General features: G+C 43.2%; 1 protein-coding gene across 6 annotated transcripts in view; it reads right to left on the minus strand.

Annotated features, from left to right (window-relative positions):
* Positions 1 to 20,911, minus strand: part of kcnh7 (potassium channel, voltage gated eag related subfamily H, member 7) — a 54,303-nt gene extending 33,392 nt beyond the window's left edge. For 5 of the 6 annotated variants that reach the window (XM_047576606.1, XM_047576603.1, XM_047576605.1 and 2 more), the window contains exons 1-2: positions 20,133 to 20,909; positions 19,092 to 19,322 (exon numbers count right to left, since the gene is read on the minus strand). In XM_047576606.1, coding sequence (XP_047432562.1) covers positions 19,092 to 19,322; positions 20,133 to 20,208 — 307 coding nt within the window. In that variant the 5' untranslated portion in view covers positions 20,209 to 20,909. Of the gene's footprint in view, positions 1 to 19,091; positions 19,323 to 20,132 lie in introns of all 6 variants that reach the window. The other variant, XM_047576607.1, reaches the window with a different exon arrangement.
* Between the last annotated feature and the right edge of the window lie 1,879 nt (positions 20,912 to 22,790).

Raw genomic sequence — 22,790 nt, forward strand, 5'->3', positions numbered from 1 at the left:
GGTTTAAATAGTCATACAGGAGCTATGACCAGTTTGCTAATGTAGAAAATGAGATGCATGTTAAGTTTTAAATAATAAACGTGGACATCTCTGGAAAATGCTCTCTCTCACATTAGGCTCTAAGTCCTGCTGTCACCAGGAAGCTATTTATAGCTCAACCCAGCAGGCACCCAGCCTACAGCGCTTCTTTTCTGGGAGGGGGGGCAGCAGACACACTTGGCCGCAATGCCGATCGCAAATGTGCGCACACACAAAACCACCACACGCATGAAATAACTGTATTTTTATTAATGAAATTCCAACAGTAAATTGAAGAAATCTAGTAAATCTCGGCCTGTTTGTTTGGATTATGAAGCTCTATTGTGCAGCTTATACAACTACTTCAGCAGGTCGGGGTTTGATTTATGTTTCGGGGAGCCTTGATTCCGCTGGGCTAAGCAGTATGCTGCCCCTAATAGTACATCAGTGTCACCGTGTGTGGATCCAGCCATTAATTTCAGTCAGGGAGAGTAGGGGATGGCGGATGCAGTATCACACCTCATCTGACATTAGTGACAGTATGCTAAAGAAGCCCCTTAGCCTGGGTGAAGGTGTGTCGTTCCTTTTCGTGGTAGTCAGAAACAGTCCATGCTGTTCTGCAACTCAGCTGTGACTGGAGGGAAATTACATACTGTGCCGTACACGGCGCATACACGATATGAGTGGAGTGTTGGAAAATAAAAAAGCCTCCGCACTCTTAACCAAACTGATTCGATGTGCAGTAAAAACACAAATGCGTCTGTTTTTATCTCCTCAAACACGAGGTGCATCGACAAGCGTGCTATTATTTGATTCACTTTGTTTGCAAATTAAAATGATCACGACTGTCTCCATGGAAACAAGTGAGCCCTCTAAAGAAAAGCAAATTTTCCACGGCAAGTTGGATATTACTTTCATTTGTCTCTCAAATGAAATGAAACCTTCATTGTCTTTTTTTTTTTTTTTTAAACTGTTACTTTATGAAAAAGTGAGAGCCATTTGCTCCTGAGGTGAACATTTAGCCGCATGCCCACCGTGAGACACCATATTTGGTAAAACAGGCGTCTGATTCCAAACTTCAAAAACATTCAGTGTCTCTGCAGACAGGACAGGAGAGACAGATAAAAAACAATAAAAATAAACATGGTTCTCCACTATGGAAGGGACAGTCTACCTGCTGAATAGCTTCAAAAAGTCACACCCACAACTACTAGTGTTCAGTATAGTCTCTGTGTGAAGGAATGTAATCCCAGCTTAGCAAAGCAATCTGTATGTGTGTGGATGCGCAGTCTAAAAATAAGCTGCCTGGAATCCATAGGCATTTATAATTCACGAGGGTCAAGTATTGTGTTTGGGGGAGCATAATAGTAGGAAACATTTAGGCTTGGGAAATATACAACGGGGTTACCAAGGCAACCAGGCAGCCTTGTATGTCACAGGCTGGAAGGGAGCCTCCCACAGACGGGTGATATTGGTCCACATCAATGACAGTCAGTACGTTTACATGCACGTGAAAAAAAAACAACTAATTATTGCCTTAATCCGACTTTAACTGGACAACTTAAGTGCATGTCAACTTATTACTCTTTATCCAACTAAGACACCCAGATAATGCGATTGGAAATCGGTTTTCTCTGTCATGTATACGCCTTAATCGGACTCTAACTGGATAACATGTGATATCCAAGAAAGCCTGGTGGCAGAAGAAGAAGGTAAACAGAGCTGGTAGTAGAACCACCTGAGGGATAGCGCCAAAAGGTGAACTATTATCCATCTTGAAACACCAGTCTGCCGTATGAACGATTCTTGTTCATCCGAAAAGGGGGTCATATTAACATGGTATTAACCCGCTGACAAGACACATATCGCCCCCTAATGTGGAGGAGAAGACATGTTCCATTCGGTTATTTGATTTTCTCCATTGCAATGGAAACTGGGACGGTTAAGGGTTTACATGGTCATTCGGTGACAATGTCTACAAGTTCTTAGCTGCAGGATCGTACTCTTTATATTTTTCCCATTATGCTACAAAATGCACAATGAGGCACAACAGAATGAAGCCATTTCCGAGTGAAAATCAATCCGTTTAATACGAATTATTTTCCATTTCCCTCTCTTTCCCCTCCATTTCCCGTTATCACGGCATCTTTTCACTCACTTCAATTCTGCCTCCATCAGTGCCCTCGCCTTCCCTAGCATCCTCCTTCACTGCCATTAAGCTCACCCTTGAGGAGCGTATTTGTTTTCTTTTCCGATGCTCTTTCTCCAGCTATCCCTTCTCACGCCCTTAATGTGCCTACTCTTTCTCTGTCCGCCCATCCCCGTTTCTTTCGCCGTGAGAAATGAGACACCGGCCCAGGTTCTCTGCAGGAAGGCCACCTGACGTGTTATAAGTGGACGGATCAAAGAGATTTCCGGTGCTGCTGCTGCTGCTGCCGATGCAAATTCACGCCTGTCTGCCTGCACATCCTGCCTCAGAGGAGGGTCAAAGACAAACATGCACAACCGTGCACGCTGGGCACAGTCACGCAAACAGAAATAACATTTACATTTCTCACTTGCACCGGCAGTGAGACAGGCAGCCATCCGCACAAGCATGCACGGGCAAACACTAATGAGGTTCACAGACCTCAGCTCAGCCGCACACACACAGTAACTCACACACGGCCTGTCAGAAGCATTAATTAGCAGAATGTTCTCTGTCCAATGAAATCTAATAAGCAGACGATAGAGCTGGTTTACATGACGCAGCGTAATGAGGGAAAGCACCTTTAAAAGGCACTAAAACAACTTTAGCTACACACTGATATATATATATACTATCTTCCTCTGACTTGCGGATAAAAGTGTGACTCAGCACTCTCCTTTCCAGACTTAAATTTATATCTATAGATGGACGGACGGAAACCGAAACAGTCTGTTTTCGTCTGGTCTCTAATCCTCGGAGGGTGGAGGAAAGCGCTGACTTCACAAGCGAGGCGAAGAAAAAGAAAAACTTTGGCAAGGTGAAAGTGAGTTGATAAACACAGAACTGCCAATTATCCACACACACACAGACAAGATCATTGAGAGAAAGGCAAGAGGCAATCCTATACAGCCTGATCCAGCTTTGACGCGCTTCGCCCGGAGGGTGTCAAAGTCAAACCTTAAGCCTGAGTGGAAGTGGGTCTTATCGATTTAAACATTTTCCACTCGACTTCATTTCCTCGCTGACGACGTGCGGCCTACCTGGATTAACAGAGCTACCTGGTAATCTGTTGCTACACAGATGGCTCAGCGCGGATGACAGCGCAGTGAGGTATGTGGAATATGCCAAATCACAGCATGCCCTCAGACCAAAGCTGTGCTGCTCTGCGTCTTTTGGGATTCAGTTATCTGCAAGATCAACCAAAGAAATAAAGTCGTTGGATGACCAGTCACGGAATAAACCCAGATGGATAAAAGTGGCTGCTCAGCTGGAACGTGGTGAAGGAAATTGATATTCTGCAACACTTTTTTTTCTTTTTTTAATGCCCAGCTTTGGCCGGACCGACAGAAGCATCCCTGCTGGAGCTGAGGATGGAGTTCACATGAGGACACTCTAATATTGCTCTGATACACCAACTGTTCCCACTGAGTTTTGCCTTCATTAGAGAGCCATCCAATACCGTGCCACCCCCCCCCCAAACATACACACACATCCAGGCCGACACATGACAATGACATTACCTCCTGGTTCACCTCAGTTCTCTGACCTTGTGCCTCTTGCCACCTCCCCGATCCCTTCCTGAAGTTGTATTAATTACGATCTAAGGTTACAACAGTTCAGCCTCATTTCAAGCTTGAGGCCTACCGCTCCTCCGTGAGGCAAAGGTCTTCTCACACTTTCTTCCCACTTTCATTTCATTCCGCTTAATTAAGGGCTGAGAAGTCACGTGCTATTTTTGTGTCATTTGACGCATTTACTCCCAAGGCCATTTTATAACCAGCACCATAATACAGGGGGGAAGGGTGATGACAATTCCAAGGGCCCACACACACTACTAGCATCTATGTCTAAATTATTATGCATGGCCTTAACTAAAAGAAAAGAAAAGAAAAGACTTGAGAGGGAGGCCAGGAGTAGGAGCAGCAGAGCAGAGACCCAAGATATCAAAACAAAAAATGGGTAAGAGGGGCCCACGCCGATATTCTTTCAGGGGGCCCAGAATTCCTAGCAACTGCCCTGTTTTGTAACATTCAGAACACTCTGGTTTATCTCTTAAGACATTTCATATTTATATCTTGATAGAGGGTAACACACATGCATTAATGTTTTTTGTATTTGTTCTTGTACGAAGCATCAAGAGGCAAAAACAAGTTAAGAGGAATAAGTCTCATTTTCAAGTTTGAGCAGTGCTGTCAGACCCCTGCGACTAATGCCGAAATGTGCATAAAATAAATGTTTAATATGAAAACAAAGCCTAATGCGCAATGTAAGAGCCACGGGAGAACCAGGCAAGTGTCAAAGCTGCAGACAGGCTTGAGCACATGGAGGCATTTTAGCTCTATAGTTTGAAATTCTGCAGCCCCAGCAATATATCTTTAGTGAATAAATAAATGAATATAGACACAAATAATTTTCTTGCAGTTGCTCGGTTTTGGAAAATGCCATTATATATGCTCCCTCTTAAATGTAGTGAACATACTCGCCCTAACCAGCCACACCTGAGAAGACTGAATAAAGGGCCTTGTAGAAGAGGAGTAAGATGAAGACATCTTTATTTCATCTTAAATAAGCCCTTATTTCTGTACCTCTGTCACGTTCCGGCCCTCGAGCCAGCTCGTAACATCTGCATGCGACAGTTTCCGGTAATATACATATATATGTATATGAGATGGTCCCAAACTAGTCAGTTGTTTTATCACAGTAGAGCCGCACAGATTCCCTACTTGCAGCAATCTGAGGCCGTTTAACTGAAGAGTGAACTCATAGGTGGTGGGTGGAGGGAGTTCCAGTTTCAAGAAGCTGGAAATTTCATTAGATTCTATTTCCACTATCAATAATTAAGACAATGCACCTTGTTCACAGAGGCAGGTTAGCTTTAAGTGCAGCACAGACACAGTCAGTTTTTAAAACGTGTTGCATTTAGTCCTTGCCCTCTCTGTCTGACTAGTTTAATATCTGCAGACTGTCTGACTGTAATTATGAGATAGTGGCATATGGAAATCTTGATGGCCCTCATTTGGAAGAACCTCAGCCAAGAGTATCACAGTCGGGATCATTTTAAACTGCAGCCTGTGGACTTTGCCCTGGCACAACAGAACGGTGTGTGTCTGTACATGTGCACGATGAGTGACAGTGACGTGAGCCGAGCCTCTGGCAGCAGGGAGCTGTTGGTTGCCGCGACACTGCTCGAGGGTTTACAGTGACATCTCCCTCCTTGTTTCCCTGCCTGTCCCCCTCTCTGCCTCTGCCTCTGTCTCTGCACGGAGCTTCTTCAGCTCGGCTAATTGTCGTCAAAATCAACTTACTCTCCAACCCTGCGCCTGCGTGTCCCCGTTGTTTAGTGAATGGCTGTAATGCGTCGTTCTGCACAATAACTGGGATCCGACTGCTCAGACTAGATTTGGTGGTAGCCTGGCACGCTTTTTTCCTCATTCATTCAAGAGAAAGCATTGAGCCGGTATGATATGATGGCATGAAAAGGAAAAAGTCCCAGTGATTATTAATACTATGTCAGTGCAGGAGAGATACTTTACAGCTCATTAGATAATGAGTAGGATGTCCCCCAAACGCTGTTCATGGTTCTGATGCAGCAGTGGGTTAGGGCCAGTGACAAGACAGTCTGGGGACCCAAGGCAAGAGGCACCTTGGAGACCCCCCACCCCTTTTATCCAATCCCATTTCAGTCGTCACATGTTGCCAGAGTCAAATAACACTGTTCCTTTAACCAGTCTCATTTCAAGTTTATGTTCTTAGGACTTCTCTGTGTCCTAATGGTTGCTAGTGAAGCAGTGCAGATCGATACTGTAATATCGATACTTCCGATACCAGGTCTTAATGCTCTAAAATTGATTCTCAAACTATTGAGTTGTGGCAACGCAACTCAATATGATGAGGAGGACAGAAGAGGAGAGCACAGTGTCAGAATTAAGATGCAACTGTAATGGTCTTAATATTTTATTTATTTCTACAGTGTTTGAAACATCATTTTCACATATTTTGTATGATTTGGTTTTTCTATTGTTGTGTTAGCTCGGCTACATAGTAAATGAGGCCACAACCTCAATATACTTCGGAGTGTAAAATAAATAAATCAATACTCTGATGTCTTGTATTCTTTATGAAGTTATGATTTGAAATACACTCATTTTTTTTAAGTGTAAAAGACACATAAGATGTATTTAGACAGTAGTATCAGAATCGCCGATACCAGCCTGAATTTTACTTGGTGTTGGATTGGAAAGGAAATCAGTGGTATCAAACATCGCTAGTTTTCACGTCCTCTGATTGGACGGTCAGAGGACGCCCTCCGTTTAAGCCAAGCTAGCGGTTCATGTTCATCTGTTGCGAGCTTCAAAAATGTTTCTTGTTTACGTTTTGATATCAATTTAATTGGAGATCTTCTCAAAGTTCTGTTTTGAAACCTCTGAATTGTTTCTGATTATTTGAACCAGAAACATAATTTCACTTATGTTTCTGGTTCATATAATCATGTCTGACCAGAGCCGAAGAGCTGAGGGCACTATCTTATCCCCAGGGTTATAATATCCTTAGTTGGTGTCCTGGTGGTTGTCCAATACAACACAACAACAGTATCTGTAGAAAGTTGAGCAAGATTTGCTTCGCTACAACAGGAGAAAGGGTTGAGAAACTGAAAATCCTTTTCATCAATACACTCCTTCTAAGCTGGGGAAGTTATCGCTCCCGTGGTGAGCCGGCCTGAGCGCTCGATATGTTACGCTAGCTCTGCTCATTATACCCGCTGTAACCAGTTACATGAAGATGTTGCAGAAGCCAGAAGAAAATAATGTTTTTTTGTGACAGGTTTTTGCTCTCAAATGTGCAAAAAATACAAACAACAACCTAACATAAAAGCTTTTGCATCTGTGTTGCAAATGAACGCTAGACAATTTATACACAGGTCAAAAATCCATATCGTTGTATCTCTGCTCCCGTGTGAGTCTGTGCAATTGACTCGTCTGAACTGATAAGAACCGTGGGTGTATTAGAAAGAAGCACCGCATCCTTGTGAAGTTGTAGACGCGGGCAGTGTTGCCTCCGCTCGAACGCTGGATTGGCAAAATCAATGTGGAGAGTTCATGATTGAGGGGGAAATGCGGCGTCAGCTCTTCACAGATTATGAGCGCAGCGCATGATGACTCTGAACGGGATTTGATAATGTCAGCGAGATTATTTAAAGAGACAGTGGAGAAAAGAGACATTTAAGCCACAAGGTCACTGCATCCTCTTCCACCTTGAAAACTACTTGAGTGTAAGTTGCGTGCTGTAAGATGACACAGTGTGTGAGCAAAAACGGAGGGAGCAAGTCGTAGTGTAGAGAGAGTGAATGAGTCACACCGCAGAGATTCAGTGTCAGAATTAATACCAAACATGCCTGTAAAAAGGAACGTTTAGTACACTTATTTTTTCGACCTTAAGATCAGAGCAAGAAGAAAGAAGGGTCCTGAACGATTCACTGGACAGAGCAAATCCTTGCATGGCATAACTGACAGGTATAAACGGTTGTCTGAAGATATGGGAAGCATGCGGCGTCTCTAGAAAAGGTTATCTGGGAGAGATCGCGGTGGGCGATGGAAAGCTTTGTGGACAGCGTCAAACAGGAAGCTGTGAGTTGTGCCATAAACATACTGTTTATTGTTACTGTCAAGAAACGGTGCAGCAAACAAGATACCACCAAGCTGACTTATTAAGTTATTTAAACTTTGAAAGCTTCTTGTCATGGTTTAGGTCTATCTTTCATTTTGGAGTCATGTTTTGAAGTTTTATTTTGTCAAGTTATCTAGTTTGCTGTCTGTCCTGTCTCCTTGTGGTTGGTCATGTGTGTCTGGGTCATGTCTTGTGTTTCCTGTTTTATTTTGTTAAGTTTCTGGGTTTCCTGTCTTGTGCCTCCTTGTCTCGTGATTGTTAATTGGTTTCTCCTGCTGTGATTGCCCTCATGCGTCTCACCTGTGTCTTGTCTTGCCTCATGTGTGTATATATAGTCCTGCCTTTCCCTTTGTTCCTTGTCACGTTGTTTTAATGTCTTCATGCCATGTTCCCTCATCCTTGTTCCATGTCTTGTACCATGTTACCTTGTTGTGTTTGATGATTCTTTTGTATTTTTGGTTTTCCTGCCGAGCGCAGCGCCTTTTGTTAGTTATTAAAATATATATTTTTGGCCATATTTGGTTCTGTGCAGACGACATTCAGCTCTATGCTGCAGGTTTGCCATTGCTTTATTAGCTCCAGTTCCAAACACCAGTACACCGAAACAAGTCAGTCTGATAATAACTATAAAAAACAAAGTGAAATTAATATATTATGTTCTGAATTTTTCATTTTGATTATTTTTTTCCCCCATTAACAAGTTACATAAATCTCCTTATGAAGAGCCCACAAGACACAATTTGCTTGTTGTATTAACTCTGCTCCAACTGTGGCTCGATGTGATGAATTCTGGGTAAATGTTGTAAAAATTAATAAGTAAAACAACTGGAGGCTCTTGATGTGAATGTGGAATTAACAACAAATGGCTTTAAAAGACTTTTTATGTGAAACTAATGTTAGAAAGTTGTTTTAAAATACTTGATTCAAATTTGATTTCAAGCTAACGTTCGCACCTCTACGTAACGTTAGCTTACAGAGCTAATAGTGGTTAGCCGTTAGTTAACAAAAAGTAAGGTGACTTTTTGCATCATTGTATCCCATAAATTAAACGAGTAGTCTTGTCTAGTAGAGATGTTGACTTTACTCACAAAAGTGGATTGAAAAAGCTTCAAGTAGATGGAACACCGTATTTTTATCAGTGTAGCTTGACTTGAAAGCATAGTTTTTATAAGGTTTTGACAGAATAAACCAAGATTAAGAGAAAATCCTACTGAGAAAAAAAAAGCTTTGACTTCATTTCAGAGGCATAAAAACTGAAGAAATTAACATAATCATATTCATACTTGGGTCGTTAGTAGTTTTAAATTGAATTACTAATGCAATAGTTGATTGTAATCTGTAAAAAATGAACTTTAAGCAGCTTATTGCTTCAGTCAGTGGACAACCTGTTCTACTGCCTGAACCCCTTGGAACAATCAATCCATCAGACGTGCGTCCAGCACGCTCATATTTTCCGTTTCAAACATTAATCGTGCCTAATTGTCTGAGACTGAGCCGACTGAGCGTAAGCTGAGAAGAAATATTGACGGGTTTGTGTGAACACTGTGAGTAAAAGTGTTCGGAGCACCACTGGGAGGAGACGCTGTGCTATAAGTGTTCATGCAGAACACGGTGTTCCCTGTCACATCACGGCGCTGCGGTAATAAACTACTTGTCTCGCATTATCAAGGACTCTAGACTGTATGTCCGTCTGCCTGGAGCCAGGAAAAAGTTGATCCATGGGGCGTCAAAAGCAGACGGAGGCCATGAAGAACGCCTCGAATGGACGAAAAAAAACAAAATCTGAATACTTGGGAGAAAATTTCTCACTCTCAGACATGAAACAAACAAAAACAGTCAACAATACAGTATATGTACACAGGGCTGTTTCAAGACAGGCTGGGGGCTCCGGGCAAGAGGCCTCCCCACTCTAGCCACTAGCAAGCAGCCGCTAGACAATTGCCTAGTTTGCCCGTCTGCTTGCGACGGCCCTGTCTGTGCATATTTTAAACATAACACAGAAATAAAGATCAACAATTTTAAAGAAAATTAGCTTTTCAAATGCATTTATGATACGTTTTGAATTGCACTCTCCGTCATCTTTAGTTTACGTCACTCCCTACGTGATCGGACAGGTTAACTGCTATTGAAGAAGACACGGTTTAGGAGAAAATATATCAGCGGACGAGGCAGAGAGGGTGATTTTTCTATAAACTAACCCGGTGGCCTACGCGTTTGGGCTAACGACAAGAAGGAGGGTTGACAGATGGAGAGGGTCGGCAACACTTCACAGTGTACGTGTTTTTAATTTCCATTAAAAAGTTTAAGAAGTTTAAGACCATAGCTCCACAAAACCCAAAAACGCCCTCAAAACAGAAATTAAAGGACTCAGTAATGAGTAGCTCCACTATTCTTTAACCCTATCAACATTTTTCAGGCCAAGGAAGAAGATATAGCCCAGTGCTAAATATACAGTGTTATTATTATTTTGCATTCAGTATTAAATTATTCAAATAATATACAGGTTCAAATATTCATGTGCAACAGTAGGGTGGCGGCCATTTACCTCTTTACTAAAATATGTTGGATTTGCTTTAATGTGTATTTAAAGAAATTTAAAATTGTGGGGGAAATTGTGAAAAAATATATAAAAAAATGTCTAATCAATCAAAGATTTTGCGGACCCCTCAGGGGTCACGAACCCCCTATTGAAGACCTACGCCCTAACCCATTCTTAAACGTTTGATCGGCCTTCAGTTCAATTTCAATATATTTCTCTATATTTCTGGGTCTCTTGCTCCTTTTGGCTCCATTTCTTCTCTTTTTTTTGCTTTATGAAACTTTACTTAGAAACTTAAAAATCCAGATTCTTCCTTCTGAGGGCAGCTAGCGAGCGTGGGAGAGCAGGTGGAGGTGTCAGAGGTTCTCCTCCCAGTCTTTAACTTTATAAAACATCCAGTAACAATGTCAAACACACCTCTTTGACAAACCTCTGTCACGTTCAGTGAGTGCGAAGTAGATTTCACCAAACTAAAATAATCTCTTTAGTACGAGAGACCTCCTTCAAATTATCTCAACTACGTTTCCCGTCGTCTTTAAAAAAAACCCACGAAAGGTGAACGGGTTAATATTTAAATGAGTTCTAACGCGTTTCGACCGGCGGCCCACGTGGACGGCAACAATGAGAACGCGGCAGTGCATGATTTAATGAATGAAAGAGGTGCTGTCGGAGGAGGGGAGGGGATGAATGACTGTTCATTCACAGATGTGTTCTTAGAACATCCAATCTGTGAATGAGAGCAGAGAAGCAGGGATCACGGTCTGAAATAACACGCTGGCAAATATGATCGACGGGGTTTCTTAATCTGTGCTGAACGAGCGAATGAATGAAGGAACGAATGCATGGAGCTGCTGCTGCTGCTGTACAGTGGTGGTTAGTGGGTTGTGGGTGAGGGGTGCGACCCCCTTAATACAGCAGGGGGGTGAGAGGAGACGAGGGGGGTGGACCTGCAAGGCGAGCAGGTTGGGGGAAGGGGGCTCTCAGAGTGTTTAGTGTCCGTTTGCTGTAATATCACATAATGACAGCGTGTGTGTGTGTGTGTGGGCTTAATCCATAGATACAACATGGATCAGAGTGACCTACATTTATATCAGGTGTTCGCGACACTTAATTTATCTTTTTTTTGCTTGTATCTGAGTAAAAGCTGCAGCCGAAACCTTCACACGTGCGAGGAAGAGGTGTCTGAATTGTGCCTCGACGATTAAAAAAAATAAAAAAACGAGCCGGAGGAAGGGGAGGGCCGCTGGAGGAATGGGTTATTGATCCGAGTGACCCTGTTCCACATCAAGAGTAAAGTTTTTAGACGGACGACGAATCGTCCATCTTATGTGGGACCAGCCTCACATTTATATATATTTATATATGTGTATTTTAATTTAGGCCGCAGCAGGAACAGAGCTGAAGTCTCTGGTTGTCTGATTGCTTTCTCCTGGTGTGCTCCACCCTCATCAGTCTCACCTGTGTCTCATCAACCTCTCAGCCCGTGTGTGTGCATTTATACTCCTGCCTTTTCCTTTGTCTGTTCCACTTCACCTCTCTCCAGATACCTCTGTTTGCTTCTAAGCTCGTTGCCTGTTTCTGAAAATGTATTTCTGTTGCTTTCTCTCAACTGCTTCAGCTTCCTTCTGATTGTACTCTTACATTTAGGCAGTAGAAACAGACAAACCTTTCCTGTGCAGCTTTTCCAAAATTCTCACACTGTGTAAAATTCTACCTGCAGAACGAGTCTGCAGCTCGAGGACGGTTTAATCTGTCTCATTTCAAACACTTATTTTCATCCGTGTCCGCATTCACGCGCAAACTGCCGCTAACGCTGATCGTATCTGAGCCCGTGCAGCCCGTAGTCCTCGGCAGAACTGCGTCCAGGTTCTGCTTTCGACGGCAGTTTCGGGATTGTGCGACCGGGCCCCTGTAGTTTTTGTTGTGCAGCTTTGAGCCCCCATAGGCACACATGCCAGGATGAATTTGAGAGCCGCAGTGATATACCGTGGCTTCTTTCAGCGGTTGCCAGGACAACACTATGTTGTAGTGCAGAGTGTTTTTTTTTTTTTTTTTTTTTTTTTTTTTTTTTTTTTTTTTTTTTTTTTTTGAGAAAGGGAAAGTGATGTAGTGCAAGACAAGAGAAATGGCTCAAATAAAATAAAAATATAAGATAAATAAAAGGAAAATCGAAGCCTCTGTTGCACAAATCTGTCCGTGTCACTGTAGATTGACCGTGTGTGGGGGGGGGGGGTTCTCATCACACTGCTTTGTCCGTGGTTTGTCATGATGAGAGTGAGCTGGACAGCAGCAGTCACATTATTTTTATTATTTTTGTTGTTTAAACCCCAGAATAACCGTCTCCGTATCTGCGCTGCCCCACAGAGGTAACTAACCCACTTGCACACACCTAGACAAAGGGTGTTGGAGGCAGAATCAGGCCCATCCATAATTGAAGCGCCTCTCAAGCGGCTGGACAGAACTCAAGAGGGTGTTCCTGCAACGGAAGAAGTGATCTGATATTGAGCCGCACCTGATTTCTCTCCAGTGACACCTTCATTCACTCCGTCTCGGCCGCTCTCTCGCTTCATCTCTACTTAAGAGTGAACGCTCCACTCTTCATCGCCACTCTCCCTGTCTCATTTAAGTGCCTTATTTCGTCTTTGTGCTGCCTCCTCCTCCTGATGCATCTGCTCCTCTTCCTTTCATTCTCCCTGCGTCTCCTTGTCTTTGGCTCCTTCTGTCCGTTGTACACGTCTGAAGCTGAAGGGGGACGTGGTGAAAAGACCTCTGCAGAGCTTATCTTGTTTGGGCAGCGGTGGATCTGCAAAGAATCGTTTTTTTTTGTTTTTTTTTGTTTTTTTAGCACGGTTCCTCGTTCCTGTCAAACTGAGGCCGCCTCAGGCAACTAGCACGAGACGTATCAACGTGAGCCTTCGTGTCCAGCTCTGAGGCCACCGACTTCGTTGTTCTGGAGCGATTCACGCAACCTGCTGCAGCTGTATCGCCATGTAGCAGCTGTATCACATATAGCTAATGACCAAAAAACAGTTTTTACTTGAGTAACCTTTAGACTTTGTTTAAAACGGCGACGCCAAATAAAGTTCCTACATTTCGAAGGCGAGAAAAAACCTCAGAGCGTCACCGAAGCGCAGCCAACCTCGCTCTATTTATAGCGTGACATTTTCAGTCTCATTTGCTATTTGCAAGCGAGAGCTTTTACCGCGCGCCGAGCTTATGGATTTCTTCTTACACCAAGGACCCCCGAGAGGCTGCTCGTAAGTATGGAAAGCGGAACGTGGCAATTATTTCATTTGGAATCTCTGAATGGAGCCGAGACCGCCGCTGAGTAAACACGGCCGCGCGGCGGTTGGAGCCGCTTATTTTCACATTTTTTTTTTTTTTTTTGAACCGTCATTAAGACGAGGACGTCTTTGAGCGGGTGTATGCGTTCATTAGCAAATAAATGTCTGCAGGCTGAGGAGCGCTGGCTGAATTTACTGCAGTGCATTGTTTTAATGTAATATTCTGAAATGGGCTGTGCTCCTGGGCCGGGGAACGCTCAGTCATTTCCCTCCTGTTTTAGACGAGATCATCCCAGTTCTCAGTGTTTTATTGTCTAATTATGAAGCATTTAAACGGACTAACTATATTTTACACAAGCCTGCCAGAGGGAAATGAAACTGGAGACATTCCAACTCTCTAGCTCTGATGAATGATGCCCCATTGTAAACATCTAGCTGCTCCTAATCCTGAGGTCATAGAGAGTGGAGGGCGACGGGACCAGTGGTTGGGGTACAAATCATAAAACAGGGGTCAAGGACCCCCAAACTGATGGAAAGATGAAGTAGGGACCCCCTATCTACTATAATAGTGTGTTAAATATTGATTCATTCAAAAAAATTGTGTGGGAATATTAAAAAAATATGTATGAAAAATGTCTAATCAACCAACGTTTTTGCGATGCCCCCTGCAGTACCTCTGCACATCCCCTAGTGGGCTTATGTCATAGAGTATTGAGAATGTGCCACGGATTGCGCTGACGTGAACGATTTCCTTCATTGTAAAGGGCAGTGGGTAATGTATTTATGCCGATCCGCGGTCGCAGGATTAAAAAGAAGATTGCCTTTGGAGGAAAACCCCACAGGGGGCGTCCACCACGGGGAGAGCAATCACTTCGAAGACATTTCCTCCTGGAATTCCAATACAGGAGACGACGCAGATAGACGGGGAGAGCTGGATGTGGTGGGGGGAGGGACGGGAGAAGTCACATTTGAGACTATTTTATTCACTCCCCCTGCGCTGCTGCCATTTGTTTTTTTTTTTATTTTTTATTTTTTGCACCTCCAGGACTCCTCAAACCTGACAAGTACTACTTCTTTAGACCTTAACCAATAACTGCGATAGTGTCATTTCAAAAAAATGTCCCGTTATTATGTGTCTTTTCTTTCCACTGCATAAAAATATAACACCTTCACCGGAGTAGGTGGGGTTGGTTATTATAGAAGGGAGATTATAAGAGTCGTCAGCTGAGTCGACACAGGTGTACGACCTTCCCCCGGAGAAGCTCTGAGTCAGGTGAGAGGAAAACACTGAGATAATTAGGGGTGCAGGATACAGAATGGTAATGAGGCCTTTTCTTCCCCCACCCCTACTCCGACACTCAGAAGCCCTCCAGATCTTTTTATCCATGTCCCCTGTGTGGGGGTGGAGGGGCAGGCGTTTGGCCATGACTGAGTTCCCCGTTTTCTGAAGATCAATGCAACATGAAGGTATTTGTGTCCTCATTAATGCTGTTTGCTCAGCGGATCGATGCACATTGAGCTCCCAGCTTGTCTTCACTGGCAATATATTAGTCAAAGGGAGGGGGACGGAGGGGCACCGGGTCTGTTATGGCCCAGTCAAAAGTACTCAATTCCTTTTGCTTTGCGAACGGTTCAGCATAAAATGACCCGTTATTGGTGAATATACCAATATACCAATTTTAATCTAGTCACTACAACTAGGAGGTGGAAGTATTAAATACCAAGTACAGAGGTCACGTCCCTTGCCCAGGTTTTCCTTCAAAGCCCGTCCTCGTTTGGTTAATTACCTCAGCAAACATTCCCAGAGGTATTCTACACATTACGTTGTTGTTTCACAATATACATCACTCATGGGAACGGGCTTGCTAGCAGATCCTACAAGCACACTTTTAAACATCTGCCGAACGTTCCTCGAAATGCTTCAAATGCAGACTCTCAGCTGCAACCGGAAGGCATTCACATCCAAATTGGTGGAAGGGTTTATGAACTGCAGCTCTTCAATATGTAGCCACCTCTTTTTCATGGGACCAAAAGTAATTGGACAATTGACTCGCACTATTTCATGGGCTGCATGGGCGATTCCCTCATTAATCCTTCGTCATATAAGCAGGTAAAAGATCTGGAGTTGATTCCAGGTGTCCATCTGTTGGTTTGAACCCACAACAATGTGGCCAAAGGTCATCTGATGACAGTACAACAGAGGGATAGTGGAAATGTTAGGAGTTGGCTATATCAATAGTTTGACCGGGATTGGGAACTCAAAAGAAGATGACAGGGACCATAGGGACCATAGGACCCTTCCTACGGTTAAGAAAAACGCTTCACAACTTCCACCCAAGTGAACTCTCCAGGAAGCAGGTGTATCAGTATCTAAGTCCACCATATAGAGAAGATTTCACAGAGGGTTCTCCACAAGGTGCAAACCATCTATTAGCCTCATAAGTACAAAGGCCTGATTTGCCAAAAAACAACCCAGTTATATGACAGCATTCCTTGGGCAGATGAAACTAAGATCACCCTGTACCAGAATGATGGGATGAAAACATGGTGGGTGCAGTGTGATGGCATGGGCATACAGGGCTTCCAATAGCACTAAGCCACTAGTGTTTACTGATGATTTGAGAGAAAGACAAGAGCAGCCAAATAATGGTGCTTCACAGTATCAATGGACGATGACCCAAAACATACAGCAAAAGCAGCCCAGGAGTTTTTTAAAGACAAAGAAATGGAATATTTTGCACTGGCAGAGTCATTCCCCAGATCTCAAGCCAGATCAAGCACCCACTCGATCACTTACTTAAGACAAAACTTAGGGAAGGAAAACTAACAAACAAGCAACAACTGAAGACATCCGCAGCAAAGGCTTGTTGTGAATCCTTTGCAGGCAATGACTGCCTGAAGTCTGGAACCCATGGACGTCACCAAAGTATTAAAAATTAGCATTCTGTTTATGGCAATTCGTCCAAATACTTGAGCGTCTGAAATGAGAAGACTTTGTATAAAAATGGTTGCTACTCCCTAACTGCATCTTTGTTTAATTTCAAATCTAACACCTAGAGTCCAAATCACGAAGACTGAGTCACTGTCCACATATATACATGGGCTTATCTCTAGGTTGGTATTGAGAGTATTAGGGGCGCAGGGGGCTAAATAACACCACTCCACTCCAAAAACGTGCACATCTCCCCTGCGCCCTTCCCTCAAGCATCTTGCTGTATCATTATCTCCCTCCTTTGACCTTTGACCCCACACATCTGTCTCCAGGTCGGCTATCATTTGTAACAGTTCTGTAAGCCGTTATCGACCTAATCAATGTCACCTCCTCTTGCTCCCTCTGGGTTTCCTGCTACCGCCTACCTGAATATGAATTCAACTGAGTGTAGTCGATCTTTGAAGGAGATCATCACTAATCCAGAGCTCGTATTATAGTCGGATGAATATATCAACTATCCGCTACCGGCTGAGTCCATTGGTTATTATCTTTGGGGACATTTTTCCATCAATTTATTAAGCTTATTTAATAGCTTGGAAATTCTATTTTGCTGACACTTGACCTGCAGGATGCATTTTATACATTATGCGGCCTGGTTACAGTGAACTCACCAAAAAGGGCATTGACTAAACCACAGTGCAGCCTTCTCCAGCGGAACACGCATTTGAGAACTTTCTTCAAAGAGCTGCACGCGTGGTGGAGCACAATGATCGCTTAATAACATCAGACTCTTTCAATTTGCCTTTGCAACTCGCTAATCAAAGATCTCAAGGTCATTTATCAAGATAAGCTGAAGAAGAGGCCGTAATGCTTCGGTTCAATTAGACTTTCACATTATTTAAGACCCGGTGGACAAGTTGAAGGCACATTTACTCTAAATTAATTAACATTTGGCCCACGAAACGGCAAAACAATCACAAGGCTACTTCCTCTTCGCCATTGTGTCCTATTGCTGAAACTTTATCTCTTTGTTCACAGTTTTTTTTATTTCATTTATTTAAGCGACTTTACTTTGCAAACGGTTACAAATGAGCTCCTTCGCTCACGGATGCCGTTAAGTGTTCCTTGCACTTTGCAAACTCAATTAAAGCAATGAGAACAAGCCTGAAGGGGCTGAAGGACTTCACACACCACAGTACTGGTCTTCAACAGGGGGTCTGCGGCCCCCTAGGGGTTCTGTGGAGGTACTGTGGAGGGGAGGGAGGAGCGCAAAGTCGTTGGTTGATTAGACATTTTTCATATATATATTTTTTTAATATTCCCCCACAAATTTCTCCTACAAATTTAAATTTCTTTAAATGCACATTAAAGGTATAAATGGAGGCAGAAGACGTTATCTTTCAGTCAGCACTTCACTCATTCAGCGATACAGGAGCTCTCTCAACAACTCTGCAATATTAGCAGGAGAGGAGCTAACAGTGCAGCTCGCTCCCATCAGCCAACTACTGAGGCCAAAATAGCTTGATGATTCACTGTCTCTACTACATTTAGCCATGTTTAAAGTTAAAAAAAAAAAAAAATAATAATATTTGAACCTGTATTATTGGAACAGCCTAATATTGAATTCCTCCAACATGCAACTATAACATCAAACAAGTCCTAGCATAACTCATAGGCAACCTTTTAGTCCTTATTCCTTAAGTAGAGGATTATTAATCTGAATACATGTGTAATTGTGACTAGATAACCACAACTATCCCTGAACCACCACAGTCGGTGTGACTGGTTTAAAATCTCGCCTTGCAACACACAAACAATACCAGCTGTCCTGCACAGTCATGATCTGTGTTCATGCACAAGATGCATATGCAAACTAGATCATCTCAAGTATGCACAGTGCACATACAGGCCGCGTCCAGCACAGAGTGTTGTAATGCATGTAGTGACGTCTGTGTATGGTGTACCGAGTAATGTCGAGGTGATGAGAACAGAAACGCTGGTCTTCAGGGAAGTGAACTACATCTTTCCCAGAGTGCCCCATCCAGCTCAGGCTAATGAATATTTCCCAGCGAACCGCTGCCTGCATCGTTTCAAAACTGGACTTCACAGCGCAGGGAACCTTCACAGCTGCTCTTCCTCCCCTCAGGGCTGCGAGCGGGCGCACTTGATGATTTGCTGCTGCAAAATGCTCCAGATTCAGCCAAGTCAGAACTAAAAATTACTCTGTGTGAGCAGAGCGTTAGCCTAACCCTTCGCACACTATTCCTGGATCTAAGTGTGTTTACGCTGCAGGTGCTTCTGTTCTTTTTCTTTTTTTTTAAGATTCAAACACTGTGGCAGAAACAGATGAGTGTTTTAAACTGTTGAAAAGAGACCAAGACGCTGAAATCCACAGTGTTTGTTCTCCAAAAAAGTGATTAAAAAGTGCTGCCACCTGAGCCCGTGCAAACTTGCCAGAGCACTCACCATCCTTGCGGTGGTAGGTGATCTCCACCTTGCGCTCCTCCGAGCCCAGCAGCGCCTGGGCCACCTGGGCCACCGCGTGCCGGCTGGTGAACTGGCCGTGCAGGAAGTCGCAGGTGCACGGCTTCTGCATGATGTCCGGCCTGGAGAAGCCCGTCATTTCACAGAATCCGTCATTACAGTAGATAATGGCGCAGTTCTGCACCCGGGCATTAGCTATGATGAATTTCTTATCTGTGAGGGGGGGAGAGAGAGGAGATGGTGAGGGACGGAGAATGTTAATTTGCCCATCGTCACAGTATCTATCAATCATTTCGCTGTAATAAGAAAAGATTTGGGTAAGCTAATTTATCAACAACAAACACACGAACAGGAACAAGTACGACAAATGATTTATTATGGAAATATACGTGGGTGTAATAGGTTTACATGGTATTATCCTCCATTACATTCCCAAATGTAGGTACTCAGCTGATCCACTGAATGAAAAAAAAATGACACAAGTTGAATTGGTTCAGACTTTTTAAATAAATAATAACAAACGATAAAATCTTTTGTATTACTGGAGTTCTATTTTGCATTTTATTCAAAATAAGAATTTTTTAGCTGTAAATACAGATTTATTAGTATGAAAAGTATATAAATGGATATTTTAAAGAGGGGAGCAAAGAGGTGAAGTGGGAAAAGTAATTAAATATTTTAATCCGTGTCTCTTAATTGCATTTTTATTTTTATTTTTTATTTTTATTTTTTTTTATAAAAACACACTATCCAGTTTGGAGCAGGAGAGCACCACGGAATAATAAACCAAACCTGATCCCTAATAATGTAACAGGACAGGCTAATTTACTCATAATGACTTCCGTGAACCTCTGAAATGCATCTAATTATCACATGCAAAAGAGAATTGTTGCAAAGCTGCATCAGAGAAAGCCAAATAAAAAGGGGGGTATTTTAGTGGTTTTCCTAACGACTAAATAATTGTTGTTGCAGCAGCAGGACAGACACAAAAGGCATGCAGCACACTGGAAGGCTAGTACTCACTTTGTCCTTCGAATTTCCTAATAATTATTCCCAAAAATGTGTTTTGTGGCGCAACATGACCCCTCCGGACAGGCATGGTTCCCCTCCAGAAACAATGATGTTAAAAATAACAGTAATAATCTTTGGCTATCCAAGAAAGCGCTTTCAAGTTCTAGCGGGTGTTAACCGAAGCCAGAGGGGGGCTCCCCGTTTTCTTTGTCACCAGTCAGTCATCCTCCACATAATCTGCCCCCTCTCCTCCGCTTTCTTCCTCTTCTTCTTTTTCTTTTTTTTCTTCCACCCCCCGAAAACCCCCTCGTATCCCTTATTTCAACTCCGACGCGTCCCCGGTTGAGCGCATGGCAGACGCTTCCCCGCGCTCCTCCTCGCCGACGTGAAGCTGGAAAGAAAGGAAGAGTCGGCGAGCCGCAGCTTCACCAACATCTCAGCGCCGCTCCTCGAAAGCGCCGTGCGCGTCTGTGTCGGTGCGCGTGGCGCGCGTGTCGCTGGGGTCTATTGTTGCGAGGCGAAGACGGATGCTCTCCGAGGCCAATGGCTGAGGGGCGGACGGAGCGAGAGAGGCGCAGCGCCGACACCGAGATGGGAAAACCCACATGGATGCGCAGACAAAGCGGCAGAGGGAGATGGGGGTCTAGTTGAAAAAGAGGCTGGCGAGTAACGCGTTACAGCCGCGTGTGGTTTAATAAGCCAGTTTCAGTTACACCATGAATAGTGCATGATGGTTCTAACGCACTTTAAACCGAATTATTAACATCTACTTTACGCTCATTTACGACCTTATTTGAGCTACGTCAGGTGTGGAGGTGGAGCGTGCGCAGTGGGAGCTAGTTTACCTGAGAACACGGAAGAAAAAAAAAAGATTAATTTTACTTTAATTACCGGGGTTTGTTAATTTAAGGAGGGGGAAGATTTTGAGCAATAGCCGGATTTAAAAATAAAACCAATCCAAATAAGACGGAAAGTTACGTCACGTTTGTTGGCAGTTTACGCAGGTGTGTCTCATTAACGGAGCGCCCTCGGCCTCCATCATGGTGGAGCGACGAGTGGAAATGGAAATGGATTCTCAAGCCTCGGGTTTCCGCTTATACTTTCCACGGTCTGCTGGCGCGAGACGTGGCGGAGCTCCGGTGTGACTCGGACGGCTCGAAGCAGCAGCAGCAGCAGCAGCGGTAGCGGCAGCGGCTCAGAGAGGAGGCGCTGACCATGGTGCTGCCGAGGCGTTTCACTTTTTTTTTTTTTTTTTTTTTTTTTAAGCGGATTACAAACAGAGTGGGGAGTCCACCTCTGCTTCTGCTAGATAATAAGAAAATCAGCCGCCATATTTGAGCTTCATTAGCAAATCTTTCCCAGCAAACTACTTTTAAGTTGACTGAAGCGAATCAAATGGAGATATACTTTCGGATTTATTCATAAATTTCTATGTATACTGTTCATACTGCTTATTTAGCTACGTTAATACACACACTAGCCACAGTTTAGGTGTTGTTTCCTTTAAAATAAGATTGAGATCTTTAAGTATTTGGGATTAATATGATCTAAGAAGTATAAAAAAATAAGCATCATCCTTGAACTGGAGGTAGTTCTTTGAAAGAAATTATGTGGACACGGGGATTATTACTGTGTATATTGCAATTTAAGTCATCAGTGTGTGCCATAACATAGACCTGGAAATGATGAAATCCCAACGTTGTCAAACGAGTTTTTGTTAAATTTGCATGTCAAATGTGTCATTGCTAAGTTAAAACATAAACAAACAAGTCTACTGACCTTTTGCTAACAACACAAAAGTGTCTCCTTATGAGGACAACAGGTCTAAATGAAGCAGAATAAGCTGCCACAAATCTAGAATGTGATGTCCCCATATGAGGACGGCGGTTCTCAGGAGGTTAAATATCTTCACCATAGCTTAATCTGCACAAATGAATCCCATTGAAAGCCATATTTTATGAATTTAGTGATGTTCACATATACTAATGTTTTTGGGGTTTCATATCAAACAATACAATTAGTGCACAAAGTATTGGATACATGAACATAATATCTACTTCCTATTTAAACGGGAAGCTGTCTTTTCATAGCTTAAAGTGAAAGTACATCCTGTTTCACTCTCTTTGCCTCTTGAGGGTCTATTATATAAAAAAAAACTTCATATTTGAGCATATATTTTATTGCTTCAGTGTGAACACAAACAGCCATTAATAATAAACTGATGTTTGAATTCCACATCACAACTTTACTTTAACTCTGTTGTGTCCTTTTTGAAGAGTTTCAGTGAATTTCAAATCTTAATCTGCATAGAAACAGCCATATTGCTGCATACTTTATGGAGCTAATGAGGAATATCTCGTATGTAGTCATCGTGTCGAGCTGCTGTCGCTGAAAGAGGCTTGGGCTCCTTATTTTGTTCAAATAGCAGCAGGTCATCTGGAGCCGAGGTTTTAATACTCTACCGCTTCCCCTCAATTTATTTCCTCGCCCGCTCCACTTTCCTTTCGGATTCAATTTGTCGTGCATCCCCTTTTGCTCTCCGTCACGCACAGGCCAACGAGCACACCCAGAGTCTAGTTAAACATCTGTCCTGCTCTTACACTGGCGCTCCCTCCATCTGGTCCATTGATGAAAACCATTCACAACACAAAGGCATGGAGGAGTGGAGGG

Source organism: Mugil cephalus, chromosome 23 (genome assembly GCF_022458985.1).
Source record: "Mugil cephalus isolate CIBA_MC_2020 chromosome 23, CIBA_Mcephalus_1.1, whole genome shotgun sequence".
NCBI lineage: Eukaryota > Metazoa > Chordata > Actinopteri > Mugiliformes > Mugilidae > Mugil > Mugil cephalus.